General features: G+C 37.7%; 1 protein-coding gene across 11 annotated transcripts in view; it reads left to right on the top strand.

Moving 5' to 3' along the window:
• The window catches only part of ABI3BP (ABI family member 3 binding protein), a 244,633-nt gene that overhangs the window by 124,131 nt on the left and 103,713 nt on the right, over positions 1-16,789 (top strand). For all 11 annotated transcript variants that reach the window (XM_032299267.1, XM_032299257.1, XM_032299259.1 and 8 more), the window contains exons 10-17: positions 238-315; positions 2,228-2,302; positions 3,048-3,122; positions 4,198-4,269; positions 4,733-4,807; positions 14,829-14,894; positions 15,988-16,062; positions 16,607-16,681. In XM_032299267.1, the coding sequence (XP_032155158.1) occupies positions 238-315; positions 2,228-2,302; positions 3,048-3,122; positions 4,198-4,269; positions 4,733-4,807; positions 14,829-14,894; positions 15,988-16,062; positions 16,607-16,681 (591 nt within the window). The remainder of the gene's footprint in view (positions 1-237; positions 316-2,227; positions 2,303-3,047; positions 3,123-4,197; positions 4,270-4,732; positions 4,808-14,828; positions 14,895-15,987; positions 16,063-16,606; positions 16,682-16,789) is intronic.

The following is a 16,789-nucleotide window of genomic DNA, read 5'->3' on the forward strand; positions in this document are numbered from 1 at the left end:
GGTTGTGATTTTTTTCTTCTGCCAGTTTAGGTGTTTATAAATAATCTAGGTAGAATAAGAAAGAATTTTGAAGACTTATATTAGTTTCTGCTAGAGTTGCACAATGAAGTTGGCGACTGGCTGGTGGGGAGGGGATGTGAGTAGATTAGAGTTTTAGTCTGCTACTTGATTATGCATTGAGGGAATTATTTTTGGACACTGCAAGAGAGGTAAATTGTTTGTTCTCTGACTTTTTAGCTAAGAATGAAACCTTGGCATTACCTGCCGAATCTAAAACACCAGAGGTTGAAAAAATCCCAGCACGGCCCACAACAGGTAATGAGATTGCTATGTTGTTGACCTGGAGAAAAGAAAGAATGCTTTTTTTCAAATACTAATCTGCAGCCTTTTTTTTTTCAGTAAAGAGCCAGTAGGAAATTCATTTTGATCATAAATGCAAAACAGTAGGAGATTTCATTCTTTAACGTTTGGGAAGACAACAGATGCAAAATGAACTATTGAATCTCGTAATTCATATGTAATACAGAAGCTGTATTTTTTACTCTAAATAAAAATTATTAGCTCAACACTGACATATTTTTATATTAAAATATCATACCACAAGTTTGGTGCCTTGCTTTTGTATAATAACCATTTTTCATTTCTACACTTTCACAATTGGTCATTGTAGCAAAATGCCATATATTCTTCACAAATCCATAGCTTAATGTCTATGAAAATACCCTGAAATTATTTAGAATGTCTCTGGGACTTTAACAATGCTAGTGTAGAGAACATAGAATAGTTTGGTAGCAATCCTTTAAAGAATTAATGCAGTAAGTGTTTTCTCCATAGTGTTTCACCATTACTAACAAACATTCAGCATTTCTTCTATGAATGAACTACTCAAGTCCAGTCCACGAGGGAAGCATTAATCTTTGAGCTAGAGTTTTTGCCAGAGTAGCACCACCTTATCCAGGACTTAATGAAACAGACATCTGGGAAGAATTTCCCACAATCTATATTTAGCAAAGTAACTTTAATCTGAAGTGAATTTTTTAGTTCATAAATTCCTATAACTTGCAATATTGATGATATGTACCGATTACTAAACTTTTGGACTTGTAACTGGTCCAGAGATGATAAAAGTTGTTGTGGTGGTAAAATAACTTCAAGAAATCCGTTCAAGTAGGAATATGCCTGAGAGAGCAAGATGAATATGGTCCTTTTCTAAAGAAAAGAGATGGACCTTTCATCCCCACCTTCATGGGAGTTGGAGCAGAGGTAGCTACTGGAGTGACATGACCCATTTGGATGAAATTCCTAGATGATTTCTGACTTCAGTATACATGATCAATATCCAGAAAAGCATAGGCATGATCCAGTGAGTGACTCCACGTCCCTTTCTCCCTCAAAGATTCTACCCATTTTCTTCTCTTGGCAGCATTTCTCATGGGAGAGTCTACATTTGTTAGTTCTCTGCCAGACCCTCCTCAGAGTGTTCCACTTCAGAAACACTTAGAAAAACACTATGACTTATTATTCAGGGTTATTGTGTTTATTTTGTGTTCTTGCCCTGCAAACCTTCTGGGGGTTTCTGGCTCTCAATTCATTTCAGATCTCAGTGATCTTAGTTCTTACTTCACCAAACCACTTTGCTTGAGCCTCACGTTATCTTTAATCTAGCATTTGGGACAAACCTCTGAATGAGCATTTAAATTCTGATCATAATTTCAATTCGTTTTCAAGCTTGGCATGTGTAATGCAGTGCAAGAGAGAAGTCTTATAATGTGATAGCTCTAAGTAACACTTTTAGCCCAGAGTCATCCTTTTATTTGCACATTTATTCATTTAATAAACTATTATCTTGATTATCTTTCAGATTCTTCAAGAAATGATTTAAAAAATAATAAACTATTATGTGCCTGTTAATGTATCCCAGGTATCGTGCTAAGCCTTGGAGATAAAGAAAAAGGCAGACTTAAAATTATGATTAAGCCGATGAGTGCTTCAATGGAAGTCAGGTCAGAGTAGTTTTTTGGATAGAAAGCAAACCCAGAAAGGAGTTGGAGAGAAGTGTCAGCTTAGGCACTGGAGACAAACCAAGGAGCTCTTTACATGAGCAGCACAAAAAGAAATTGGCTATACAAATAGCAGTTCAGATTCTAAAAGGCAACAAAATACGTCTCCTGGTCTGTGGTTGCTTCACTTTATCTTAATTTGTAAAGTTGTGTTTTTTGCCTTTCAGTGACTCCCGAAACAGTTCCGCGAACCGCTAAACCCACTGTGCCTAGTGCATTCGATGTTTCAGAAACAACACTGGGTAATTCTGAGAACTTTTCTTCCTTTAAAAAAAAAAATGTAACAAAATAACTCCCAGGACTCGCAGAAAAGAAACCCGATGCCTTCGCTTCTCTCTCCCTCCCCACTTAGTCCTTTTCCTTCCTGGCAGTGGTTAGCCTTCCTAGTTCTTGGGCGGATTCCACTGAAGAGTTAACCACATGCCCATGGTGACTGACCCTCTGGACAACTCGGGATGCTAGCCGCTAACTGCACAACCTTTTTAACCAGTCTCTGGGTCATGTAGACAGAATACCAGCCTTTTAACCCCCAAATCTTGGGGGAGGGTGAAGGAAACCTGGAAGTCTTGACTCTGTGCTTTCTGCTCAGATTAGCTTTGGGAAGTCTTGTGCATACTAAACTTAGGGAGAATCCTCAAAACCGTCATGCTTTTACATAAGAATTTCATGTCACTCATGTTTGTGTTTCTTGGCCTAAGAGAATCTCACTTGCTTTGTTGTTCTCTTCCCCTGAAGAAAAGGAGCACCATGTGTTTTGTTCTGTAATTTGGTGTTGACCTTCTCTGCCACACCACAGCCCTTTGAATGTATACCTTCACATTTTAACAGCTATGTAACTTTTCCAGGGAAAGTCATTATTTCCACTAAAGTTATTGGCTGCTCTTTGTCCAAGAGTCTGCTACAAAGCTTGCTGTGTATGATCATGGTTAAGCAACGACATCAAATCTCAAGTCCAGGAGATGCTAACTGTGCTCTTTTTTATCGTAGTTCTCAGCAAAAGGACCCCAGAAACATTGCAAACTATTCGAATACCTCAGTTTGAATTGCCACTGAGCACTCTAGGTAAAAATTAATAAATACTGCAGCTTTATTATTACCTTGGAAATTGTATGTATGCTTCAAAGAAGTCCTTTGAATGAATTATGCTAATTTATACCCAATCCCTTAAAAGTGACACAGTCTTCAAGTTTAAGTTCCCAAAGAGGCCCTCCCTATGACAAATCCTTTGGTTGGCTTGTTTTTCTTTTAAGTGGCCATATTTTAATATGATGTTTGATTCTTTTAATTCAGAATCAGTATGTCACCAAATTTATAATTTCTGTATTTTTTCTAAATGTTTTTACTCTATTGTCTCTCTTGACAGAGAAGATATTTTTATGATATTTCCACAGACTGCTTCTCAGAATTCTTAGCATTTTTCTGAGTGAACTGTGAAAGTAAAATGAGGGCAGGGTGCAGTGGCTCATGCCTGTAATCCCAGCACTTTGGGAGGCTGAGGCGGGTGGATTGACTGAGGTGAGGAGTTCGAGACCACCCTGGCCAACATGGTGAAACCCATCTCTCCTAAAAATACAAAAACTAGCCTGGCATAGCGGCACGTGCTTGTAATGCCAGCTATTCAGGAGGCTGAGGCAGGAGAATCGTTTGAACCCAGGAGATGGAGACTGCACTGAGCCGAGATCGCACCATGCACTTCAGTCGGGGTGACAGAGCGAGACTCCATTTCAAAAAGAAAAAGGGAGGAGCTTACATATAAAGCCATGTAGCTACGAAATTGTACTTTTAAAAGCTTTTAGACTGACATTTTCTAATTCAGATTTGTTTGCTTGATTTAAATATAAATGAAATACCTTAAGAACACACATTAAACATAGCTGAAGAAATCAGGAAACTGGTTTAACAAGGGTGGAAGGAAGAGTCCATATACAGTAGCTTAAATTTAGTCACTTAACTATAAAAAATTGAAAAAGAAACTTTATTATGACATTGAAACACAGCTGTAAGAAATACTACTAATGGTCTTTTAACATGATTTGCCTTTTTGTGTTTGCTTTTGTTTTTGCAAGCTTGAGATTTTAAGCATCTTTTCTGTTACTTGCACCTCAGGTCATAACTTTCCTTGTGTGTTTCATTACAGTTCCAAAAAGGCTTCCAGAATTTCCTGAGGCAAAAACACCCTTCCCTTTTGAGAAACCTGGGGGCACCTTGGGTAATAAGCGTACCTTAAGTTTAATGTTAAGGCTGTGTGTGGTGATTGTGTAATTCTGCAGGACACATTTACTGCGTCTGATCTCTGCAAACCTCATGAACTGATAGTTAAGTTAGGCAAACAAGTGGTTGATTTGATTTTTTTTAAATAAGTTCATTGTTTGGATTTTCTGCAAATTCAGTAAAATTCATCAGTCTTAATTCCACATAACCCACTTAGCTGTTTGTCATTAAAAATGTTGACAATCTGACAACCCTGGTCTCTCTCTGACCACTAATCAAATATTCTCTGGATGAATACATACTCATTTCTTACTGATCTATAATGACTTTTTATTGTATTGGTATATGATTTTTTTAATTGCAGGCTTCTGGTAGCCACTTAATCATACCAGCTACCAGTTTCTGTCCCTTTCTCCTCTTAAAAAAAAATCTTCAGCAAATTCCATTTCTTTTCAATATAGCTTCAAGTGAAAAGCCATGGATTGTGCCTGCAGCTAAAACATCTGACGATTCCAAAGTTCTGCAGCCTCAAACTGGTAATTAAATCCTTTTTTAAAATATAGATTATAACAAAAATATTGAGTTATACTGTTTTTATTTTTATAGGTTCCTTATTTATCAATATGCTTTGTAATAAACCGAAAACCTGTAATACATTTGTTGATACTGAGATGAATCTCATTTTTCCCATTACAAAAGTAAAATGGTTTTGAATGCTTTAAAGGCCAGAACATGAACTGTGAATTGGCTCATTGATAGAGGTCTCTTTAGTGACACCAGAGCAGTACCAAAATAAAAACCATCATCATAGGTCTGATTTAACAGTATGAGTTTCATATTTCCCTGGCAGGGAATATTTGCTTCTTTTTGGCAAAACAATTAAGTAAACATTTAAGAGTTTACTATGTGAAGACAGTATACTAAGTTCTAAAATTGGTAAGTATAGCTTGGTATGCAGGAGAGACCACAGGTCCTTGCAGTTTTAATAGACCTTAGTTCCAGGCCCTGATCTCCTGGTTACCATGTGATGGCTACTTTTCTCTACTTTCGGAAGGCATTGGTTTCTTCTTTTGCGATTCTTGTGTTCCACCAAGAACACAAGAAATGGATTGAGATACGTTTCTTTTACAGAAAAGTAGTTTTCTCAATTAAAAAGTTCTATACATCTTTTGATGCCTAGCAGTCAACTAAAGAGTGCATTCAGCCTATGAGAATTATAAGACTTCAGAAACCATCTATTATTACTTCCACGATTTTTGTGTTTTGTTCGTGTTTTCATTTTTGTGAACCTTCTTGTTTTGACTTTATTTGGGGTACATATCATATAGTGTATAATAAAGCTGGAAGTTTCATGTAAGGAACTTAAATGCAGCAGGATTTTGTGGTGTTCTCGAGTCCAGCCAGGACTGGGCTTGAGAAAGGATGAGCATGAGCCCTCATGGATTTGGTGAAATTATTCTTTCTATAGTGTGTGTAATGGGCTCAGATGCCAGCAAAAATAGATGACAGCAAATAAAGAGCACATGTCTATGACAGTCACCCATACTTTCCTTACATGGGAACACGCTTGAAAGTTGGTCATGGTTGTCAGCTTATCTAGAGAAGCCTCAAGCTGTTCTAGGTCTTGGTTTCCCTAGTCACTGACTCCAAAATTGTAATGAAATTAACTAAAGTGGGTACAAAAACCCCTGTAGCAGTCCAAGTCACCTGGGTCTGAAATCTGGGCTCTGGGTTGAATTTCATACTGAGCCTCTGTTTCATTAGACATCACCTAGGTGCAGCTGCATTGTGATTATGAAGCAACAACTACTCTGGGGTGTACGTGATGGTTTATCTGCTGCACCGTGACTCCCACATCCTTCGACAGCACCTGAGTCAAACGCCTTTGGGGCTTTTGGGACTAGATAAACTTTTAGATCCCTTTCATCTTTTAGCTTTTGGGTTATAACATGGGGAACACGAGATTCTTTTGGAGTTCCTTAAGCAACATCCAGTGTTTGGTTTCTGTGATGATGTAAGAGCAAACTAACCAAAAACTCAAGGAAACCATTTCTGAGATGTTAATGCCTGGCATATGAATTATATATAAAGGTTTGAGTTGAACCAAGCATTTGGGGGGTGGGCAGAATATGTCGGGACATGGAGGTTGCAGAGTTACAATGAGGCAAAAGTAGATGATATAGGAAATGCCAATAAAGGACAGTTTTCTTTTGCCTTTAATTCAAAAAAGGAATATTCTGGTTTTGTTCTGATGGAGTGTGAGCAGCAGCTAATGCAGCAGGAAACCGACTCTGTTCAGCTGTTTCACTACTGCCAGGGCAACCTTAGGTTGCCAGGGAACTTCCAATGAGAACTCCCAATCCTCTCTAGACAAAGAATTGAGACTTGTCATGAGCTGTAATAACAGTGCAGTAGGTGATTACACGTGTTAACGTTAGCACTAGACACTTCCCAGCCTGCCTTATAACAGTTAATTTTTATGTCTTTGCTACTTAGCATGATCCTCAGTCCAGCAGCGTTTGCATCACCCGGGCAACTTGTTGAAAAGGCAGAACCTGGGCTCCACTCTAGAGTTATTGAACCAAGATCTGCTTTCCAACAAGATGCCCAGGCAATATAAACATTAAAGTTTTGTTTTTGTTTGTTTTTGAGACGGAGTTCACTCTTGTTGCCCAAGCGCAATGGCGCGATCTTAGCTCACTGCAACCTCTGACTCCCTGGTTCAAGCAATTCTCCTGCCTCAGCCTTCCAAGTAGCTGAGATTACAGACAGCCGCCACCATGCCCGGCTAATCTTTGTATTGAACATTAAAGTTGGAGAAACACTACCTTATCAATGTAGTCTATAATGTTTTTTACATGGTGCTGGTAAGAATCATCAGCTGTAGTCAGTTACAGCACCATAAGCCTCAAATCAATACAAGATTGATTTTTCAGAGTGGATAGTTAAGTATCTCTTGTTTCTGCTAATGTGCAAGACTTCCATTTCTAGTGTAAGTGTTCTGTGGCATCTTCCTAACTTTTGTTAAATTTCAAGTTTAATAACAAATTTATTACCTGTGATTTAAAGAGTGTTATATTTATGTAGACCTTTTATTTCACCCTTTCTTTTGATTTTCTGCAAATTTATGTGTACTAACGTTCTAATTCCCATTATGTTTCAACACATATAATAAGTATTTTATTTTCCAGTTACACAGCTTCCTAAAGTACCTATTTTGAGAACTGAGAAAAGAGACAGATAGAGATAGTGCTTGAATGGTGGTTCACAAAACCATGAATCCCATTTTTAGTTGCTAAATCTTTTGAAGAAACATTATATAGGTTGGTGCAAACATAATTGCGGATTTTGCTATCACTTCTAATGGTTTTATCATTACTTTTAATGACATCTATTACTTTTAATGGCAAAAACCACAATTAAATTTGTACCAACCTAATATTTGTAGCTGATGTTTAATGACATTATTATAGCCAACTGAGCACATTCTGTTTTCTCCGTTTGGGTGTGATGCAGCTATATTTACTGTATCAATTCCTTTCAGCCAAAGACCAACAGAACACACTTATAGTTGAACATATTTACATTTATTTACTTATTATGACACGGGAGAACACAGACCATGAGAAACTGGGGATCTCTTAGAAGATGTTAGAGAAAGCTTACTGTAAGATTCTGTCTTGTGTTCAGTGATTGAGAAGAGGGTCCAAGGCAGTAAAGCTTTGCTGTGAATTGGATGCAGGCAGACATGGGAGTCATTCTGTGATTGAATGTCTTCCTAATTCTTCATTAAAAGGCAAGGCCAGCAGAGGGAAGCTAAAGCTGTGCGTGGTGGGGAAGCTACATCTACTCGTATTAGCCAGAAGGTGGGGAGGCTAACGTGTGTGCTCAGGATGATGTTCATGCTTCTGTCTGTGTGCCACGTGATTGTAGACTGGTTCTTTTGTTTCCATCCGTCATGATCACAGAGTTGTCTTGTCTGATATTGGCATCCTTTAGAATTGTTGGTGTTCAACAGGAGAGCATCACAGCCTACCTGTGGGTACCAGACCAATGCCTGGGTGCCAGGGGCTGCTTTTCTCTTTATCAACCATTAAATTAGATTTATCACATTTTTTGTAAAGTTTATTTTGCTTTACTGTTTTCTGGATTTGTTTTCAACATATTCTGCATCAGAAAATCAGAACGTGTGTGCTCCAAAAGATTTCTGAACCATTCTTAGATATAAAAGACTCCATGAAAATTCTAACTTGCACACTGAATATTGAAATTCCTAGGTCATTTCATAGTTTTTGGCAACTGTGGGACAGGATATTTGAAGTTTGGAATATCCCAGGAAATCTGAGATGTGTAGTCATCAAATATATTCTTCCTGCTTTCACCCTATTTGTCCTGATTTTTCACTAGTGCTGCGTTTTGTGATTTCATTATTTGGAATTGCATTTTGTATTAAACCTTCTATAAAGTATGTTTAAGTGGGATTGATTGATTTTGATTCCCTTGGCAAATCTAACTTTCCTTAAAACATATAAAGATAATCAAGAAAATATGTTCTTATAATTATGTATCAGAATATAAAATTATTTATAAATTTTGTATGGAAAGGAAGTTGGCCACCCTTTAGACTACTTAACTGCTTGTGACAATATTTCAGAAAAGTCTTTCCGATGATGCAATAAAATTGGTTTTATGTTTTATTGGAATGTAGCCAGTTAACTGTAATCTCTGTTTTTAAGGAGAAACTCTAGAAAAGATCTCAATATCTTCCAATCAAATGAATTGTGCAAGTGCATGTACACACACATGTTTGTCGGACCGTTTCTCCACTGGAATACAGTAATTTGTGTTTGCATAGCAATTTTCTTCTAGGAGATTCAAGGGGCTGTTATATACCATCATATTGAGGCTTCCAAAGTCCCTAGAAACTGTCATTTTCTTTTATCTTAAAGTAATGCAAGAGGAACTTTGAATGGGTTAGAAGAGGAAAAATTAGGTTCGTTCATTTCTTTCCTAACCTTTTATTCAGTAAACCACTCTGAGTTAAAAGTAAAGCAATGACATGTAGCTTGAAAATTTGAGAACAGCTTTTACAACTGAGGAAATTGAGTGTTATTACTGGGGCCCTGTGCCTTCCAGATATGGTATACAGGAAATATCACATGATCTGTGAGAGACCAGCCAGTCCCTGAAGCTTATTCTCATTGTGATTGTGATGAGAACTCGGTGAGCTCTAAGGTGAGACAGAGCTAGGTTAATAACCAGCTCTTTATTTTGTTTAGTTTCAATAACTAAACAACTTGTTCCATCTATAAAATGGAAATAAGGTATAAATTTCTCACCAGGTGCTTATGTCTTAAAAGTAATGTATAAATTACTATAATGCACAATATATAAAGGGGTGCCTTGTTTTTATTTCCTTAATACAGTGAAATCTGGCATTGAATGCCACCCCTTCACATCATACTGTTCATCCCGACTTCCTGAATTGCTACAGACAATCAATAATAGCAATTATGTTTTTAAATTATTTAATAAACGATAAAGGAGGAAGAGAGAAGAAAAACCTCTAAGCTCATATTTATGTATATATAATATGATCTATATGATATATATCATATATATCATACATATTTAATATATATATTATATGTAATATATAATATATCTATATTATGTGTGTATATATAATCATACCAAATGATCTGTGGGTCTTCATTTCCATTCTCAAACTTTTTTACAAGTGAAATGAAGACCCAAAAATCATCAGGCTATTCCCAAGGGGTGGCAGGACCTCCGAATGATAATAGGCCCAATGGGCTATTACCCTTATGGTAGGGATGGTAAATCATATCACATAGGCTGTCGTCTCTTCAGTTACGGCGACAGCAAGAATCACTCTATAATCTGGGCTCTGAGGTCCTTCTTGGGTTCAGTGAGCAAAACGGCATCACTGTCAACCTGCTGTGTTTTTTGTGGGCACCAGGGAAGAGAGAAGCAGCATAAATACCATGTATTTATCATCCCACAGATGGCATGTGCATGACTTCTAAAGACTTAATATGGATTGGGGGCTTATGTGGAAATGAGCTTTTTATATCTGGCTTGACAATGCCGTAAGTGTTAAGCCTCCCGAATTTACTTGGTCATAACCTTGAAAGACCATCTTTGAGTACCAGGAGAGCTTCAATAGCAAATAAAGACAATGGTTGCAAATCCATTCATTTGAAGTGTTTGTTTTCATCCTTAGGAAATCCTGCTGCCTGTTCTTCTCCCAAGTGTCCAGACAAACCAGATGTTTCTCCAGCTTTACTGTTACTTATTACTAAGCTGTTGCTTCTGGCATAATTTCCTCTTGAACCATATACAGTTACCTTGTAGAGACGTCCCTTGACAGAGAGAACCAAGCATGGTCAGCTTCAGTTTTTCTATTAGATTTTTCTTTGGGGGCTTCCTTTAGGAGGTCATCACTCATGATTTTTAGTGTTAAACTCTTACAGGACTTTGTAGAGCTAGAGTAAATTGAACATGTCATGTGCCCTGTGTATCATTTCAAGGCTTAAAAGCTGCAGCCATCAGCATGCCCACGGAGTAGCAGATTGGTTAGAACGTTTTGGCAGCAGGCAGTTTGCTCACAGTGGTTGAAAAGAAGTAAACATCTGAGGACCTGCTCCTTTGTTATCTGTCTGCCCTGGAAGGTGTTGATTAGCACAGATCTGGCCCACCCAACTTGACTGACCTCAAAAGAGGAGAAAACGTAGGACTGGGTAGGAGGATTGATGCTTTGAGAGCAGGAAAACGGATGTCAGGTATAGCAGATGGCTTGTAGATTCACTGTGGCTTTTAAGAGGTTTATTTCTTCAGCCTTTAATTTCATTAACATTTTTATGAATATTTTCTTGAAGGCAATATTTTCACAAATTTCAAGGCCAACTAGAAAGGTATTTTGTTTTTCTGTGAGCTGAAGACAGCATTATCAATGTATTTAAGTGATACTGAGGACTCTACCTGTGGGACTGTTTTTCTCCTGTAACTACTTGCTGCATTTTCTCATTGCTCCTTCACTTAGAATTCCATTTGTATGATAGGGATGTCTACACGAGCATGTGGCAGGTATTTGTGTGGCAGAGGAAGAGATTTGTGTGCACACACTTGCACATCATAACATAGTTAGAGGACATGTTATTTTATACTCTAAGCCAGAAAGTTAAACTCTTAGTAAACCGTCAAACTCACTGTTACTGTTTATTGTTTATTGTAATGGACATCTTGCAAATTAATTCTGAGTATCTGCCATGTACCAGTTTCTGGATTAAGTAAGCCTTGACGAGCATGATGAGCATGATAGACACGATTTCTCCATTAATGAGGTCTTTTGTCTAAGAGTTAATGTTAAAAAGGACGTTTTCACGTAGTTACTAATATTCAGAGAATTTGGACAAGATACAGTCTCGATCATTTGAAATAGTTTTCCCATATGCCATCACGTGTTTCCAAGCAATATCAGGGCATTTTTAGTGGGGAATTTGCATCTAGTCAGGTTTTCAAAGTAAAACTAAAATGTACTATCAGCAAAACATGATTTAACAAGGTAGTTTTAAGAAGGTATAGAGCAAATGGTAGTGCAAGTTATTTCATATTTTTTCTCTGAAAAATCTGAAAGTAAAACTTAGTTACCATAAATGAAACTTATCTATCATGATTAATTACTTTTTTGAAATAAACTAATATTGCCTTTTATAACCTGTCAGTTGATTATTTTATTTGCTGCATTAGATTTAACCTACAACTTTTGGTCTCGTGTAAGTTCTGTGAATGCAAAATCGGAGAGCCTGCTTAATGTCAAATAGCTGTAGCATTTCACCCATTACAGTAAGCATAGTGACAGGAGTTTGCCTCTAAGCAATAATGTATGGTAATTTACAGGCTCCCACGCGGAAGGGTTCACCCTTAACTCTTAGCTACTTATCAATATGATGGATAGTGTAGCTTTTGGAAACCAGGCCTAAAATTTCATGAATTTTACTCTGGTATAGGCATGTGTATATGAGGGTTTTATAAAGAAATCAAGAGCGGTTGATTTTCAGGGAGCTTTTTGAAGAACTCTATTTCAACACTGTCCTCTTTCCATGACATCTCTTTTCTTTTCTGTTCTGTTCTTTTCTTGAGATGGCATTGCTGTCGCCAAGGCTGGAGTGCAGTGGTGCGATCTTGGCTCACCGCAGCCTCTGCCTCCCAGGTTCAAGAGATTCTTGTGCCTCCCGAGTAGCTGGGAACACAGCCATGAGCAGCTAATTTCTGTATTTTTTAGGTAGAGATGGAGTTTCACTATGCTGGCCAGGCTGATCTCGAACTCCTGACCTCAAGTGTTTTACCTGCCTCGGCCTCCCACGTGCTGGGATTACAAGCATGAGCCACTGCACTGTACCCAGACAATCTCTTTACTTCTAAATCAAAATATCTTGTTTAACTCAAAAATTAAACTAGGTGTGGTATGCTGCTCAAAGCTGACAAAACAACATGAAACTTAGAGTGAGTGGCATCTGTGGGTTTTTAGCACTCTTTTTCTTTCCAACTTTTAGAAACTGTAGAAATAGATTAAAAACAAAGTCTGCTGGCAAATGTCTTATTTTAGTCTTAGGTATATTTGATAAAATGTTTGGAAGCTAAGGGATCTCTGAAAATTGGGAACTTCGAGATTTGAGCCACAGTGGCCAGAGGATAATGGAAGAAGGGCTTCTTTTCCCAGTAAGTGCTTTATGGGAATTACAAGGGAAGGTGGATGCCTGGCTTGGAACTTCCTGATTAAAAAGAAATTGTAAATATGAAAAATAAGTAAAAAGTGAATCAATGTCATCTTTTGAAAGAAAACACAGACTATAAGAGTCCCATGTCACTAGGTGGAAGGGAGAGTTAGGAGTTGGGATAACAAAGACAGTTACGACATTTTTCAAAAGCAGCAATAGAAGTAAAAAGCCGCTTACTCGTAGTTTCTTACCTAGCGTGAGAGGATTAAATACACGTTGGCAAAGTTTTTCTTATTTTGTAGGAGATAGAGCTGACCTTGCTAGATCTATGACTGAAATTGGCTGAAAGCAAGCCTAAGATCAGAAATTCCTGGCACTTTGGATTAATCTTTTAAAAAAATTAGTCATTCTTATCTGACCTTTTAAAATTACAGCAAGACTAAAGAAAACTTGACATTACAATATAATAGATGCATTCTCAGAATGTCTGCATATTTTTAACTCAAAACATTCTTGCTATTTTTGAGGATTTTGTGAAGCAGTAGATTCACCTTCACACATTGCAATGTATTTTCTGCCTCTTTAGTATGTTGGGCAATATATCAGGATATCACACAGTCTAATATTATCTTTCTTATAGCCGCAACCACCAATGTTTCAAAATCATTAAATTGTCATTGAATTGCAAGAAACCCCAATGACTAAGTCTTCCTGTAAGCTCCCTTCTTTATTTCTCTGCTGCCATTTCGAATGGGCAAGAAAAGCAATGTCTACCTCATAACAATCCATGCGTTCTCTGTATCCCTCATGACCACAGTGACAGCGCTTTGTGCGTAAAAGAGAACACTTCATGATGCTGTATTTGCTTGCAGGTTCAACTCTTACATGAACATGAAAATTATCCCCGTATTAAAATAATTCAATCTTTATGTTAAGTTCATTCTACTTTCCTTTATATAGAATAGAAAATTTGTCTTTAAACCCACCCAAACTCAACAAAGGCTCATGGCTCCGTGGAGAAACACAGAAAGCTGCCTCTAGGTAATATGTCAGGAGAGGATGGTGTCAAAAGAGAACCCTGGTCTCAGCCCTGCTGTTCCTGGTCCTGCTGAAGGAGAGGAAAATACGCTGGATGGGACCATTTCAGTGTGTGACCACTGGCAGATGTCTTCATGCTGCAATCCTCAACTTTATTATCTAGAAAATGACGATAACCTCCCATTGTCTATGAAATGGGGCCACTTCCTACCTCACCTATTTCTCAGGGATGTTAAGAGCGTTAAATAAGTTGGTATATGAGAAAGTCTCTGCAAACTGTGAAGTGCTGTCCAAACATAAGATCTCATAGCAGTAACTTTTACTAAGCAGAAAGACTAAGCAATAGGCTGAGCAAGTCGCTTCAATGGGACTGCTGTTTCCTTCTTTAGAATTCTTTCCCCATACTGCCATCTGACTTTATTTATGTTTGTACTCTTTGAAGCTCTTTGATGTACAGCTAGCACTCCATGATTATAAATATATAGCACTATGTTCTCATCACCCTGGAGGCAGCGTCAGGGCTCACTATATAAAATCCTGCAGTTCAGAGCAAAAAGGACCAAAGGCAAGTTTCGGCGATTGCTTACACGTCAGTGACAAGGCCGGCAGCCTGGAGCCAAAATGCGCCAGCACCTACATAAAACTGTCCTTCAGCCAGCTTACAACATGTCATGTAATCTTTCAAAATTAATCAAAATTAACCAAAATTAACATCTCTCTTGTTTTGCCTTCCTTTTTTAATTTTTTTTTTTTTATTTTTTTTTTTAAAAAAAAGCAACTTACGACTTTTTCTCAAGCCCCATGACATCAGAACAGCCTGAGATTTCAGAGTCCTATACAGGTAAACCCGGCCTCTCAATTCTGTCTTTGGATCCCAGGTGTCCCAACAACACTTGGTGGTTTTTCCTTTAGTTTTTTGCAGAGTGAAAAAGTGTGCTCTCTGGAGCTCTGCATGGGTAAAATTTTCACCTGTGTCAGGGAGATGTGTTTTACCCACTCCTCCTGTAGACTGATTAGTTCTTTACATCTCTCAGTAAATAAGCTGTGTCACACAAGGGAGATGCAGATAGATTTGGCTGCCACTGAGCAAAAGTAATGTAACAGCTTAACACGCTATTGTTCAGAATCATCATAAAAAGGTCTTAGAGTGTCTAGATGGTTTTGTCTAGAGCAGTAGTTCTTAAATGGGGGTAATTTTTACTCGCATCCCTTCTGCAGGACATTTGCTAATGTTGAGACATTTTTGGTTGTCACAACCTGGGGAAGGACTACTAGCTTCTAGTGGGTAGCAACACAGAGCAGCCTCCCACAGCACAGGATTCGACCCTAATTGTCAATAGTGCTAAGAACAGTCACATAATTCATTTGACCATAGCAGCTCACTGGGTCTACTCTTTGGCATTCAATTACTGACCCATCTATAGTAAGTTACCTCCGTCCACCAGTTCCTTTTAGCAAATGTTTATCAAACACCTACTAAACTGGGTACTGTAGGAGCTTCAAAGGGAGTAAGACTGGTTTCTGCCAGGCATAGATACATGTCTGATATTTTTTATATATGTAAGATTATTTGTGTCATGATAAATAAAAGTGTATAATTTTAAAGAGCAGAAAATAAAACAATGAAATAGAACGTCAGTAGTGGGTTCAGTTAGCAATTATGAAACAGAAAGGAAGAAACCAGAAAAGCCCATTGAAAACCAGTTGAATGCATGAAACACTGTTTGATCAGGGTTTCTAATGTTTGAAGTATGTATGTTTTTTAAAGTGAGCTCACCTTCAACTCCTAATGTATCACTAGTTTAGAAATGTGGGTCAGCAATCCCTCAGGTATTGATATTTTTCCTCATATGAGGCGTTATTTATTACTCCTGAATTTATATTTTATTCCTGGGGCCTTCTGCTTTTATAAATGTTGACATTTATTCCAACAGCAACAAGTGACCGTATTCTGGATTCTGTCCCACCTAAAACTTCTAGAACTCTTGAACAGCCAAGGGCGACACTGGGTAATGTTTTTAACAGAAAAATCATACTTTATTTTCCATCAAAAAAAAAATTCATGTGAATGCCTTTCTTCTAAATGACCATTTCATTCCATCACATCTAAGCATTTGTCTATCTTATTTCTTAATATACGTGTCTACATATTTTCAATACAGTCATCTTTCATGTTCCATTTGGGGGCTCTGTTTTATTATTTTGAACTGTAATAGATTAAATATTTTCCCTATCCTTTTAGTTATGAAAGCTTTGAAAACTGCATGGGCATCGTCACCTACACCCTCTCCTCTCACACGTGCGTGGCCTCTGTCACTTTACCCCCGTGCTTCAAGTCTGCCTGAAGTCAGCTACTGAACAATCATCATTCCAGCCTCTTTCCTACTTTAAATCAGAATTTTATTCACTAGCTTTCAAGACCACATGCATTTTTTCATCTTTAATCATGTACCTGTGGCATGTGCTTTATATCATCAAAAAGCTTGTCAAAATTCTTAAAATACCTCATTTTAACTGGGATTATTCGATGGGGTGGGGTGTTTGTGCTTTCAGCTCCAAGTGAAACACCGTTTGTTCCTCAAAATCTGGAAATCTTTACCAGTCCCGAAATGCAGCCTACGACACCTGGTAACTAATGACATTTGTGTAGTTATATGCATTGAAGAAACAGGTAATGTGATAAAAAAGTCATGTGGGCTATTTCAGAATTTTGGGTTTTGTTGTTTGTTTTTGCTA

Source organism: Sapajus apella, unplaced genomic scaffold, assembly GCF_009761245.1.
Source record: "Sapajus apella isolate SASKATOON/1434 unplaced genomic scaffold, GSC_monkey_1.0 scaffold40, whole genome shotgun sequence".
Classification (NCBI taxonomy): Eukaryota; Metazoa; Chordata; class Mammalia; order Primates; family Cebidae; genus Sapajus; species Sapajus apella.